This window comes from Serinus canaria, chromosome 10 (genome assembly GCF_022539315.1).
Source record: "Serinus canaria isolate serCan28SL12 chromosome 10, serCan2020, whole genome shotgun sequence".
NCBI classification, from domain to species: domain Eukaryota; kingdom Metazoa; phylum Chordata; class Aves; order Passeriformes; family Fringillidae; genus Serinus; species Serinus canaria.
Genome location: NC_066324.1, coordinates 14815529 through 14829748, shown reverse-complemented (window position 1 = coordinate 14829748; position 14220 = coordinate 14815529). Strand labels below are relative to the sequence as shown.

At 41.5% G+C, this 14220-nt stretch overlaps 2 protein-coding genes across 2 annotated transcripts; both read left to right on the top strand.

Moving 5' to 3' along the window:
* Positions 1-664: 664 nt before the first annotated feature.
* Positions 665-4735, top strand: TM2D3 (TM2 domain containing 3). The gene is made up of 6 exons (XM_009089870.4): positions 665-798; positions 1713-1811; positions 2588-2745; positions 3264-3438; positions 4028-4103; positions 4382-4735. The coding sequence occupies exons 1-6, from the start codon at positions 711-713 to the stop codon at positions 4545-4547; spliced, it is 762 nt and encodes a 253-aa protein (XP_009088118.1). The 5' UTR covers positions 665-710; the 3' UTR covers positions 4548-4735.
* An 850-nt stretch (positions 4736-5585) lies between these two features.
* Positions 5586-13662, top strand: ADAL (adenosine deaminase like). Its single transcript, XM_009089872.4, has 10 exons — positions 5586-5739; positions 7171-7301; positions 7817-7877; positions 8230-8317; positions 8906-8987; positions 9693-9819; positions 10484-10564; positions 11163-11301; positions 11742-11842; positions 12738-13662. Exons 1-10 carry the CDS (start codon positions 5680-5682, stop codon positions 12927-12929), a joined length of 1062 nt encoding a protein of 353 aa, XP_009088120.1. The 5' UTR covers positions 5586-5679; the 3' UTR covers positions 12930-13662.
* Positions 13663-14220: the final 558 nt, after the last annotated feature.

Genomic DNA, 14220 nt, shown 5'->3' with positions numbered 1-14220 from the left:
CAGTATGTTGGACTTGAAGCTGGCCATATTTCTGTTTTGTTTATGCTTAGAAATGATTTTTAAAGCTGCTGTTGTAGGCAATTGAGCTGGATTTTTTAAGAGATTAATTTTTACCATTTTTTCACTTTAATATACTGTTACTTAGTTCTCAAGCTTAGATACTGTTAAGTGTATTGCTCAGTTACCTAAGCTATACAGCTCCAGTTGTGATTTAAATATCACACCTATCACGCAGAAACTACTAAATATTAACAAATACAAAACTTATGATTTACTTATGCCTCACACTCGTACAGACCTGTGTTTAATAGGTCTGTGTTTGGTTTTGTATTCGTTTGGGTTTGTGGATATGTTTTTATCTCATGTTTCTAAAAGAAAAGGGGCAAAAAAAAACAGTGAAGGAGCAATGGGAAAGCTTTCTGTACCACTTGACAGAATTATCAGGGGCAGGGGCGGGCGCTTTTTATTTCTATATTTTATCCATACGTACAGTTTTTACGGACGATCGCTGTCGTGCTCCATGTGCCATGCACTGAGCCTGCAGCATTGAGGTTCTGAGGATGTTTCGGGTGTTTCACAGCGGATTTGGGGCCGTGCCGTTGTCCGCTCCCGTGTGGGGCCGCCCTGGCGCCGCCGTTCCCCTCAGCCGGCCCGGCCCCGCCCCCTGCCCGCCCCCTGGCGGCGGCGCCAGGCCCGCCCGCCGCACCAAGATGGCGGCGCGGTGGTGGCGGCGCACCCTGCGCGGGCTCTGCGGGGCCGCGCTGTTCCTGTCACAGCTCTCCGTCCTCTCGGGCCGCGGTGAGCGCGGCCACTGGGCCGAGACAGGGCGGCAGGGCTGGGAGAAGGGGCAGGGGCTCCGGCTAGGCCGGGGGTGGGGGCGGCCGCCCCGAACGGCAGCGGCCGCTACCGCGGCCAGGGCAGAGCGCGGGTCCGGCTGCGGGGGTGGCGGTGCCCGCGGCGGGGTGAGGATGCGCTGCCGCTCCCCTGACCGGGGGCGAAGCGGGTGCCTGGGGCACGGCCTCATTTCTTTGTGCCGGCTGTGCGGGGTTGCGGCTGAGGTGCTCGGTGTCAGGGCAGAAGACGGGCCAGGCCCCGCTCGCCGGCTCGTGTGCTGCTCTATTACACAGCACCTTTTATACCTGCTCTCTGTGGCGAACGTGTGTGATTCAGAGCGTCCTGGGGCTCCTCGGCACGGTCAGGGTGGGTGGTGTGGCAAAGCTGCCTCTCCTTCCTCCACCCGTGGCCGGTGGCTGCCGTGAGGGCTCGGCAGCAGCTGGCACATCGCGGCTGTCCCAGCCCTCAGCCGGCGGTTCCCGCAGCGCCCGCACGGACACAGCCGTGCCTCCCGGACCGTTCCTCTGCTCCACCTTTCTGTCAAAGAACTTGCATTGCTTCATTAAATGCTTTTGTTCCGTAGAAAACCCTGTGTAAAATCTGCTTTCTGAGCAGTTCTTTTAATTCTCATGAATCAGAAAATAAGATTGAATGGAAATAAATCTAGTTCTTTGTCTTAAAGGAACAATTCCATTCTAATGCTCTTTCTAATATTTAACATAAATATCCCACTATTAGTAGAACAGGAAAACAGATTTTTTTTCTAATCTTGTTACACTTTCCACTTGCATTTTCATATCAGAGTGCTGAAATCAAACTGTTTCTGAAGATGAAATTTGTTTTAGAAATTTCACTTTCTCCGTTTTTTTGTCTTGTAGCAGGATCTTTGGTGACGACAAAGCTTTCACAGCCACCGTCTACACTGGCAAAAAGCCTAACTTCAACAAGTACAAGTGCTCCCTATTTTAAAGCATTTGGTAAGTTATTACGTTGTTTCTTTTGTTTGTTATTTGTGGATCCTTCTCAGTCTTGAATCCAAAAGTTCTTGAACTTGGTCTTAGAAACCTGTACATGATTTCACAGTGGTAAGAAGCATTGCAGTGTAACACAATATGAATTACTCTTCAATGATCACAACAATTACTTTGGGTTACCTAATTAGACAACTAGTCCATATAAGAACTAGAAAATGGTAGATTAAAGTGCCATTGTGGTATATGTGGTTTATACCCTTCAGAATGGTGGAAGTTCTTCCAAGACTCCACCATCCTGCAAGAACTTGCTCTCTGTCCACCATCAGTACAGCTTTGTAGCTCACTGAGGGTGCACCAGGACTGACAGAAATGCTGTTCTTGCTGGCAGTTTAGGAGGTGATTCTGTACACGTGCAAACAGCAAATGGCTGAGGTAGCTAATTAGAGCTCAACTCAAAGTAGGTTACCCATGTCACTCGCTGCTATTCCTGAACTGATTACTTCTGCTGAGGAGCGCTGGCTGAGGCGGCACTAATCCCCATCAGCTCAGTCCTGGTGCTGTGCTGGAGTGTTGGCTGCTGTCCTGCACAGAGCCCTGTGGCTCCTCTGACTCTCACAGCACAGGCTGGGAATGCTGCTCCATGTATAGTGAGGAAAGCCCTTTATACACCCTCAGTGCATGTGTTTGTCTATGTATATGTATAAAATAATATATATAAGTACTTCAGACTATTTAGCTTATTTTACTCATGTTCTTAATTCACTTATTGCACCTTTCAGAAAGTACAGAAATTCCACCTTACCTGACTAATTGTCCCAGCAACGGGCTTTGCAGTAGGCTGCCACCAGACTGCATGACATGTAATACAAACTATTCCTGTGTATATGGGAAGACAGCAACTTTTGATTGCAAAGTCAAGCCGTATGTTCATTGTGTTGTAAGTAACCTGTTACTCTTAACCCCAGATTTAGGTAATTAAACTGGGGCATCTTGTATTAAAATGCAAAATATTGATTTCCAGGTTCTGATGTAGGCAGGTTTGCAGTTCTGTGATAAGTTTGATCATTTACTGTGGGCTGTTGAAGAGGCAGGCCTGCCCTTCACTGGTTTGCCTTTCTTGCCTTGGATCTTTTTGTTACCTGGCCATGCCTTTTGAGTTAAAGCACTCCAAACACTTTGAGAGTGGAGAGGCTAAGTGTCTCTCAGAGCTACAAACTGACCTTACAGGTGAAACTAAATGAGTCCTCCTTTGGCAGCAGCCTTAGATTGGAGGAATAAGAAATGTTTAATGTGACTTTGATACCTCTTTGGTGGTTTTCTATTCTGCTCTGTAAAAAGTAGCAAACAGAACAATTGTTCTTTTGCCCAAAATGTCTACTCATGAAATCTAATTTGATACTGCACATTGATTTTTGGTTTTAATACTATTGAAATAATAGTGCTGTCCTATTACAGGATGAGAATAACCACGAGCAGGAGAACTTTACAATTAACATGACGTGCCAGTTTTGCTGGCAGCTGGCCACAAGTGATTATGTCTGTACCAATTCCACAAACTGCATGACAGTTTCCTGCCCCCGACAGCGATACAATGCAACTTGCACAGTCCGGGATCACATTCATTGTCTAGGTAAGGTGGGCAAAGCTGGAGTTCTCTAAAGAATTTCCCACATATTTTGTTATGGGTGAATACAAAGATTGTTTATGTCCTTTTGCAATAACAGCCTGCTCCTTGATCAATCTACTGAATTTTTTATTGTTGCATTTCATTTTTTAGCATAGTAGTGACATCCAACTGCAGACTTTGACTTATTGTATTGTTGTATGCTGTCACACCAGACAAAACAGTTCTTTTTATTTTTGTCAACTTCTGTGAATTAAAATTACTTGAACCTATTAGTGGTCTGATTCTCAGACCACTAATAGAATAAATATCAAATGTCTCCATAAGCCAATTTTAAAAATTATGCTGATTCCATCCAACTAGGCTTAATTTTCCCTGTGTTTGTTCATTAACTTTTCTGATATGGGACCAAGATTGATGGAACAGAGAACTGCAGGGTATAAATGAACTTGTGTGTTGACAGTTATTTCTCAGTTAGTGACAGCCCTTTGAGACTCCTTTTGGAAAAATATAGTATCTTCTTCCTTGCCCTTTTCTTCCTTATAATATGGTCTTTGTTTATTGCATTAAGGTTTTAATATTTTCTAATGTTTAGGTAACCGTGTCTTTCCTAAGATGCTCTATTGCAACTGGACTGGAGGTTATAAGTGGTCTACTGCCTTGGCACTAAGGTAAGCCTGAACTATTGGATAATGTCAAGCTGAAATAGAGTAGTTTTCTTTAAAATCTTAAGGTTCTGTGTTTTCCTGCTTGGTATTTTTAAAAAGTGTTCTGGATAACCAGTATTTCAGATAGTCTAGCTTGAAATGGTGGACATACAATGGCATGAGGGGTTCACATGCAGCAGTGTTGGCTGTCTTCAGCAAAAATAGCTGGAGGAAAAACACTTGGGTACCAAAGCTCAGTTCCTCTAAGAAAAATGATAATTAATCATATTTTTTTCTTATAGCATCACCCTTGGTGGATTTGGTGCCGATCGTTTCTATTTGGGTCAGTGGCGGGAAGGTCTGGGAAAACTCTTCAGCTTCGGTGGACTTGGGATATGGACACTAATTGATGTGCTGCTAATAGGTGTTGGCTATGTGGGACCTGCAGATGGATCTCTCTATATTTAAATGTGGGTGCATTGTGTTTCTGAGAGGAGTCATAGCCTGCAAAGGGCTCTAAATAAACAATTGTGGAGGTTTGAGCCTTTAAGGTAGAATGGAGAACAACTGTTTGTTCTATGTGCATACATTTTAATGTACAGTATCTGTACTTGGTTTGCCTTTAACTAAGGTCAAATAAAAGAGTGGATCACTGAGTAAGTTGAAATTAATTTCATTTCTTCTATGGACATGGTATTTTTCTATGAAAAAAAGTTGAGCAGCTAACCAAATTCTCCACTGTGCTTGAGCTTGGATGATCTGTCAGGCCCCCAAAGAGCTATGAACTAACTTGAATACTGAATTGTTTACTTCATATTTCTATGCTTGAATTTAACTCTAAATCTAACTTCCCTAAATATGTCAGGGTTTTTTTGTTTGGTTTTTTTTTTTTTTTTGTATTTGTGGGAGGATAATTTATTTGCCTGAGTTATGTGGGTGGTATGTAAATCACCATGTTTTATGATGTTAATTACATTATCTTCTTGGTTTGGGGCATAGCAAGAGCCAATATCTGCTTAGGGACTCGACTTTAAATTGTGGGGGAGTCTAGAATTAGACTGCAGTATCACTAAATACTAAATATGAAATGATTGAAATAGATTTTTTTGATTGTTCTGGAATACCTCGGTTTTGGTTGGGTTTGACCAGCATATCTGTGAAAGTTACAGCTCCTATTCTTGTGCTAGCAAGCTTGCCAAATTACTTCAAAAAAATGTTGGCAATATAATCAAGTTTATCCACTTAGGACTTTGTGACGCGATAATGTAGCGGACTAGTGTCATTGCAGGGCAACTTTGTGCAGTCGCGGTGGATGCCCGGCCGTGCGTGCGTGCCTCTGGCCCGGGGCTGGAACGGCCGCCGCTGTAGCCCTACGGTGCCGTCGGGCTGGAAATGCTATCGCTTCAATAAACTGCTCCTTGAAGCTTTCACGGCGTTAATGCTGACACTGTTTGTCGCGGTCTCGGCTCGGTCCCGCTACAGCGGCGGGCGGAGCGGCGGGCGCGGCCCCGCGCTGGGCGGGGCTGGGACAGGGGCGGGGCTGGGGGCGGGGCCGCCGCCGGGCCCCGGCTCGTCCCGCCCCGCCGGCACAGGAGCCACCATGGCGGCAGAGCGGGACCGCGAGCGGGAGCTGCGCTTCTACCGACGGCTGCCCAAAGCGGTGAGCGGCGGGGGGCGGCGGGCCCGGACCCTCCTCCGGCGGCACCGGGCTCGGGCTGCAGACGGACAGACAGTCAGAGCGACAGACGCTGCTGCTGTCTCGGAGTTCTTCCCAAACGCGCGGTTTCTGAGGGCCTTATCCCACCGCAAAATGCAGGGGGTGTTTGCCTGTCCCGTTTGTTTACAGCCCTTACTAATCTAATTGCAATTAAATCAGTTGAGCGCGATCTTCATTTTCTCTTTTTGTTCTATTTCCCCTCAGCCTAGCCAAGTAGTCTGGCTTAGATAACGCTTTTTCTCCATGTCCCGAGGGTGTGCCTTACTTCTGGCATATCAGTGCAAACCTTCCGTAGGGGTGTGTGTGGATTTATCGGAGCTCGTGTGCCGCACTCACCAAACCCCGAGGGCGCGTACTCCAGCACAGAGCTCTGTACAGGCAGTGCACGGGGAACCAGCACACCCACTTCGGACCACACCATCCTTGCATTCCAGTGCTCCTTTTCACTAAGTTGCTTTTCAGGGTGTACGTTTAATGTCTGACAGAATTCTGTGAGGTAGTTTTAAGTTTGTGAAAATACAACACAGTTGTAGCCCTGTATATCTGGCTCAGTCACCCGGATCTGTAAGCAGCCACAGCTTCTGATGCTTACAATTTCAACATGTTTTCCAATGTAAAGCTTGAAGAGAAGTATTTATTGAATCTTTCTATTGAGAGTGGATGTGTTCAGGGAGATGAGAGGTAGGTAACAAAGTAGATACTTTGTAAATACATTTTGAACGAGCTGGGAGGGCGCTAGAGACCTATTCCTTAAGTCAGGAGCCAGGAGATAAGAAGGAGCAAAGGTGAAGTGATTGAGAGGAGCTGAGGATCTTAAGTTTGGAGCCCAAAGTCAGGATGTCAATAGAAAGTCAGGCAGAAAGAGGCCTCAGGCAAAGGAGTGCAGTTACTGCAGTTGCTGTTCATGGCAGAGTCTTGCTGCATTTCTGGAGTGAGGTTAAACTTCAGAGTATGAACAAAAGCAAGGGGAGTGGGTAGACACCTGTTGCTGTATTTGAATGATGGACATGTACATTTAACTTGCAGTGGGTGGGGAGAGTTCTTTAATCCTTAGTGTACTTTTTGTAATACTGGGGCAGCTATTGGCTTCCTCCTCACCTTGGATCACACCAGCCCAAGAATTGTCTGGAGAGCTCTTTGCTGAGCCAGCTATGCTGCCACGGACACCAGAGCCAACAACAGCCATGAAAGAAACAGGGCAGTTCTCAGTTGAACCAGTGCTTGCAAAAACCTAAGGAAGTTATTAGCCAAAATGCAGATAACTGTTCTTTTCAAACTCAGAGCGAAACACTGATGTAGGATACAAGAACAGTAGTACAAACAGGGTGCAGACACCATCCTTTTCATAAGTCCAAAGGATTTTTATTTCTGTAGGAACTCCATGCTCATTTGAATGGCTGTATCAGTATTGCTACTATGAAGAAACTCATGGCCCAGAAGCCAAACCTTCAGATCCAGAATGGAATGACTGTGATTGACAAAGGAAACAAAAGAACCTTAGATGAGTGAGTATATGCATGTGTGTGATGAACATTTACCAAAAGTTTTTTATTTAAGTTGGAAACAGAAGTGTGTGGCCTTACACACTAAGTGCAGAAAATATGCTTTTAAGTTTTACAGCATAATCTCATAGATTTTTTTGATATTTGTATCTACAAAGTAATTTCTTCAGTGCTTGCAGACTGAAAGGAAAACTCTTGTTGATTAATTCCCTCTTTAAAGGGTTGAAATTTTTCACTTAAATCATCTGCTTTTCAAAGAAAATTGACTCACATAGTTTCCTTTTTCGGAAAGTTCATGTTTTCCTTTTCCTTCAAAAAGCTTTGTGATAGTTACAGCTTTTGTTTCTAATACTTTGTTAGTATCTAAAATCAGAAACTGCCTTCAGATGTTTCTTTGTATTTCAAGCTACAGTCTGCTTAGTTGACTCCAGTGGGTAGGTGTTTTTAAAATGTAGATTTTTTTTTTCCTACATACTCATTCAGTGTCTTTCCACTTATTTTTTTAAATTTTATTTTAGATGTTTTCAGATGTTTCAGATCATCTATCAGGTTACCACGAGGACTGAAGATATTTTACTGGTAAATTAATTAAAAGTTCACTTGAAACAAGCAAGCAGTACACACAGTCACAGCCAGTTGGATTAAGAGCATTGGGTTCTGAGTAACAATATCAAAAATTATCTTTTTCAATTGAAGGTCAGAATAATTCTTGTAAAATTCTTGAACTCTCTTCAGTATCCCTGAAGGAATCAAATGTGCCTTCTGTGTGGTGGTATTTCCACAGATATGGGGACCATTAAAAACACATTGGGTCTGAAAACATTGCAAGTGTTTCACAACAAAAAAGAACTTGGTCTTTTAGTTGTAAATAAAAATATAACTAATTATAAGTACCACTTTTATGATGTTGAATGCACTTTTACTTAATCAGATAACTAAAGATGTCATTAAAGAATTTGCTGATGATGGTGTTAAGTATCTGGAATTGAGAAGCACTCCAAGAGAAGAAAATTCCACAGGTACAGTCTTTTCTAGTTTTTAATTTGTGATTTTCTTGCACTAGAAAACTTAGTTGAAGACTATGTTAATAACAAGTAAAGCCAAATTTATTTGGGTCAATAAAAATATACTTTAAGTCTGAAAGCTAAGATTTAACCATGTAAAAGCATGCCACTTTCCTGTTAGATTTTTGAGGAAAAAAAGGGGTTGGTTATAAGTCTATGACCCATGAGATTGGGTTATTCACTTGAGTATGGCATCTGAGTCTGCTAATATTTTTAATAGCTGATATATTTTACTTTTGTTGTTTTCAGTTTTTCTTCTAGGTGTAGTTTAGTAGAAACACATAATAGAAGTCCTGTTGTGATTCTCTGGTTCACACAAAGTAATTTTAATTTTTCCACATGCTTAGGAAGAGGTTTAATTCAAATATGTTCTTCGCAGTAAAGCTATATTTACAGACAGAATTAGAATTACATGGGTTAGAAGACTATATCATCTAAAATCAGAGGTGCAACATGAAACTTAGGAGACTGGAGAGTTGGGTCTGCAATGTAATAAAAATAATTTCAAATATGTTTGTTCCAAATGTGTGCCTGTGTTTGCAGGTATGACCAAAAGGATGTATGTTGAAACTGTACTTGAGGGTATAAAACAGTGTCAAGAAGAAGGCTTGGATATAGATGTAAGGTAAATAAAGTATGTGGAACATTTCTGTTTCAAGCTTTTGTGTCTGATGCTTGGTCATGCTTGAAAAGAAGTTTACAAGCTATCAGTATAGGAAAGGAAACTGTTTTTAAACCAGATTACATAGAGTGGAGACAGGTAATTAATATGGAAACCTGACTTTTTATCTTCTTTTTTATTGGTGAAGAAGAAAACCGGGTAAAACCTCTCATCTTTAAGACTGTCCATTCTTTGCAACATTTTCAGGAAAAGAACCAGTTTTCATGGAATTGGCTCCCTTTTCACAGCTTAGCTTCATTGCACAGATTTAGTTTGATTAGCTGTACAAGCAGCCTGCTGAAAAGAAGAACTGGTCCTGACCAGCAGAGAAGTTTGAGAAGGTGTCAATGGCTGTTTGGAGACAGTTTGCTCTCCTGTCTTTTATAGCCTCTGTAACAAGCCTTACTAGATTGTTTGTGAAAGCTGAAGAATTTTCATTCTTCATGGGTGTTGTTGCATATCATGGGCCAACTTATTTGTCTGTGTCCCTCTGCACTTTGGTACCTTCCTTCCTAGAACAGTTTCCTATACAAATACTCTTTATACTCAGCCATGAAGGATATGAATTGCCATTTTTGTTGATATCAGATCTGTTGAGCTCCTGATATTATAGCTTGTATATAATTTAATAATAATTTATTTTAATCATTTAATAAATTTCTGTCCCAGGCTGTTAATAGCAATAAACAGAAGAGATGGCCCAGCAGTTGCTAAGCAGACTGTTAAACTTGCTGAAGAGTTCCTGCTTTCCAGTGATGGGGTTGTAGTAGGACTTGACCTCAGTGGTGATCCCACTGTAAGTTTTTGGTTTATTTTAGTCTGTTCTCAAAGATAAATGTATAATGTTGTACAACAGCAGGTGGTTCTGATCAAAGTTTTTGCTCACAAGTTTTTTTTCCAATTTTTGTGCCTAGCTGGAATGGATTGATACTGGGTTAATCCCTGTTGCTGTAAGGGCCAGATACTCTAACAAAGAATCCTTAGATCAATATGTGACTGGAAAAGAACCATTGAAGTGCAGTGTTTATCTGGGAAGTGTGTGTGTCTCAATTGTCCCCATCAGATAACTGGGTGGAGGCAAGTTGTCAGTAGTTTACATTTTGTTTAGCTGCACCAAATGCTCATTTCATATTAAGAAAGCAAAAATGTTTGAAGACAGCTGTCAAGCTGAAGTGAAATAGCTCAAGGTGGTAGCTGTGTAAAAGGCATCAAAATCAAGACAATTGGCTTAAGTCTTAGGCATTATCTGAGCCACTGGTGTTTGATCCATTGGTCTAAACCATATGGCAGAGGCTCATTTGACTTGCTGTATTCCACACTGAAGTAATGGGAAAAGTGGAATCATTTAAATGTAACTGTGTTTGAATGTAGTTTTGGATATTGCTAGACTTCTTAATTATGGTAATGACAGGGATTTTGTCAAATAAGCTGTAGAATAGTGATGTGTTCCTGTTTTCCAGGCAGGACATGGTCAAGACTTTTTGGAACCGCTCTCTGAAGCAAAAAAGGCAGGTCTGAAGCTGGCACTGCATCTTTGTGAGGTAAAGGTTTTTTTTATTTTGCTGCTTCTCTGTAATTGTCATTTTGTGACAATCTCAATGAAGCTAAAATTACCCTCTGTTCATTTTGGGCTTCTCAGGCCAAAGTATTAATGGTCTGGAGCAGTTGACAAGAGACAACAAGGAGAAATCTTCAACCTTTTGTTCTAAATCTGAACAGCCAGATTTTTGCTTCCTGTATTATATAAATTGTGGGTTTAGGTGTGAAATTAGGAGATTTCTAGGAGATCCACTGATTTCTTACTGGTATTATTTCAGCAATCATGTGTAGTGAAATCCACACAGTTTTGTGAGCAGTGAATTCTGTTAGTTCCACTGGGATCAGTAGAAAGAGTTGAGCTTTTGTTCAAATGGTGGCTGGAATTGGCTCCAAGAAGCCCAATAATTACTGAAGATAGTTTTTTTTTCCAGGAAATTACCCAGGACATATGATGTCATCAGCATATTTATACTTGTTTCTATTTCACTAATACTTTCTTTTGGGTAAGAGATGCTGTGAAAGTAGAACTGAAAGTCCACTGTAATTATATAATGTGCTGTTTTATGCTGCCTTGACAGAATGTGAATATATCCTCTCTAGATTCCAAATCAAGAAGAGGAGACCAAGATTCTCCTGGGCCTCCCTCCTGACAGAATTGGACATGGAACATTTCTCAACTCCACAGCAGCAGGTTCTGAAGAGATAGTGTCACTGGTTCAACAGAATCATATACCTATTGGTAAGGAAAAAAATATTTACTATGACTTCATCTCTGGATATCAGACCAGGATATGTGCTGCTGATCTAGTGACACCAGTTTGTCTCTGACCAGAGGTGACTTGGACTTGCCCACAAAGGTACACTCTTGACACTTCTGGGGGTTTTGGCACCTTTGTGGCAGCAGACAACAACTGATGTCTCAGATGGAAGCAAAACCAAATCCCAAATCATAATTTGTCATTACTGCACAAGACTGTATGGTGGTTCTCTACCAGGTTTGCAAGCTCCCTAAATTTTATACCCCAAAGAAATCAATTAGCAAACTTCTCTCGAAAGAAATTACAAAAGCATAGAAAATCAACAGTAGATGATTTTAATTTTTATTCAGGACCTCTCTAAGTCAATTAACATGTCTCTTTTAATATATGTCCTCATTTCTTTTTCTGTTTTTTCCCTTAGAATTTTGCATGACATCAAACATAAAATCTCAGACAGTGCCTTCCTGTGACAAACACCATTTTGGATACTGGTACAACTTGGGCCATCCTGCAGTGCTTTGTGTGAGTTTTTTTATTTTTAAGCATGTATTTAAGCAAAGGGCTAAGTGAAGTTGAAGAAGTCTTTCTCTGTTTATGGATCAGAACTGACTTAAAATTTCTGAGCTTGTAGCAAATTGTTTGCTTTTAGGAAATAGTGATGTCCTGTTTGAGAAATGCTTTTAATTCAAATGGGAATTGCTAGCATTTGTCTTGGTTCTGTTGTAAAGCCAGGACTTTTTTCTGTGCGATAAAATGATCAGCTATACAAGCAGTGAACTTCATAGCTCTTTGCACAATGGCAGATTTCTCTTAAAACCCATGGCTGCAGTGCTTGCATATGCACCTGTGCTTACCTGGTGTTCATTGTGCTGGGTGAGAGCTCCTGCTCTTGATGGTTCTGGTGATGGCTCATTAGGGTCTTTAAGCATTGCAGGTGCCCAGTACTTGTGCTGCCATTGGCAGGGTTTCAGTATTATCCTGTTAGTTTAACCCCCATAATCCATAGCATTGTTCAAGTGTGTCTGTATACATATATGTATATTTTATAGCACCTTATAGCTTATCTGGGGAAAGAGAAAAGAGGAATAAGGAGACCTGCACATAGTTACATACCTTGAATATATGCATCATTTGATAGCCATCTTCTAGCAGTTTTTGTAGAAAATCCTATTTTCTTGATAAATTGTGGCATCATTATAAGAAGTTTTCTTATATGTTTGAATAATTTATTCATTTTTAGTAAATAAAATGAAAATAGGGCAAATAAAGAATTAAATAACCATGCACAGATGAAAGAACAGTGGAATAAAATGTGAGACAGCAAGATAAAACTGGTTGTATGTATAGAAAAAAACCATTTTGATGCAGAGGAACTAATTTAAACTTTTTTATTTCTTTCCTTTCAATTTAACTCCAGACGGATGATAAAGGTGTCTTCGCCACTGACCTATCGCAAGAATATGAGCTGGTTGCACAAACATTTAATCTGACCCGAGCACAGATGTGGGATCTTTCCTTTGAATCAATTAACTATATTTTTGCTTCAAATGCAGTAAAATCCAAGCTGAGGGAGCAATGGTGTAAGGTGAAGCCAGCTCTATTTGATTAATCAAACTGTTGTCCTAAATAGCTCGGGTGGATTAGCTGAGTTAATAAGCTTGTTTTACTCAAGTCACTGGCTTTTTTCAGACCTCAAGGTTTTAAACCCAGCCATAAACTGCCTGTGTGAAATGAAGGCAACTGGAATGCATCCCTGTAACAGGGGACAGAAGTAAATGTTCTTTTGGTAGGTGAGAAGGGCTCTCAACCAGTGACTAAAATGCCAGATGTGTTGCACTTTGTTTCTCTTGAGTTGATATGACATTTTAAAAAATACTCAGTTGAAATATGTCATCATAATATAAACACTGAAGAGCTGGGACAAAATAAAGGCAGAGCTATTGGTGTTTAAAACGTATCTGTTGGCAGCATTCAGCCAAGTAGTTTGAATGTGTGGTGTGTATTTTTGGGGTTTGTATTATTTTCAAGTTTTGAGCTCTTGATTGAATGTGAAGACAGAAACAAACTCAGGGAGGACTAAATATTTATACCAAGGAATTAATGTTGATCTGTTTTTATTGCTGTGCATGTATGACTAAAGCTGCTGTGGATTGAATGGCACAAGGGGGTCTCTGCTGGTGCCCTGGGCACTGGTGGTGTGTAAGCACTTAAGAATTTTGAATGCCTTCAGTAACTGAGCTACTTGGCAAAGTGGTCTCATCCTTAAAATGCTTTTTAGAATTGCTGTTTGTTGTGTAAAAAAAGGAATAAAAATAGCCTCAAACTCCATGTTTTTGAAATCACCACTTCAAGGTGTGCATGTGTGTGTTTGAGCTCTACAGAAGAGGAGGATTCTGTGGGGTGAGTCCCTGGAGCACCGTGCTGCCTGCCAGCCTCTCCCTGCTGCTGTGGCAGCCCCTGGCTCTCCCTGTCCTAAGCAGCCACAGGCTTCACTCTCCAAGCATCTGCCTGTGTGTTCTGGTGCTGAGAGCTCACAAAGTCTGTGAATGTGCCCATGCTGCAGTTTGTGCAGTGGGAGTCAGGAGGTCACCTGGAGGATTCCATCTGTGTGCAGTGAAAGAACCAGGAATGTACGTGGGTGGCTAAAGAGCAACACACAGAGCTGGGATTTCTGTGTATAGGAGTCTAACTGTGAGTTACTGCAGTTATTTACACAGCAGAAATGTTACACTTAGGAAGCTGTAACATTTGGAATGAAGGATCACCATCTGATGAGACTTTTGTCATGCACAGTTTCCAAGGTGACCATTGTAACTTGAAATGTTCTTACTGTCCCTTGGCTAGTTTTCTAGTTTAACTTTTGAAAGTAAAACTGCAGTTTCCTCACAAAGTCAAAGGAC

Bases quoted from the DNA above. Each gene is read 5' to 3' on its own strand.
- TM2D3 (XM_009089870.4), top strand. From the start codon at position 711: ATGGCGGCGCGGTGGTGGCGGCGCACCCTGCGCGGGCTCTGCGGGGCC. The intron at 799-1,712 runs GTGAGCGCGGCC...TTTGTCTTGTAG, and splicing joins CTCCGTCCTCTCGGGCCGCG to CAGGATCTTTGGTGACGACA. The intron at 3,439-4,027 runs GTAAGGTGGGCA...TCTAATGTTTAG, and splicing joins GGATCACATTCATTGTCTAG to GTAACCGTGTCTTTCCTAAG.
- ADAL (XM_009089872.4), top strand. From the start codon at position 5,680: ATGGCGGCAGAGCGGGACCGCGAGCGGGAGCTGCGCTTCTACCGACGG. The intron at 10,565-11,162 runs GTAAAGGTTTTT...TATCCTCTCTAG, and splicing joins TGGCACTGCATCTTTGTGAG to ATTCCAAATCAAGAAGAGGA. The intron at 11,302-11,741 runs GTAAGGAAAAAA...TTTTTCCCTTAG, and splicing joins ACAGAATCATATACCTATTG to AATTTTGCATGACATCAAAC.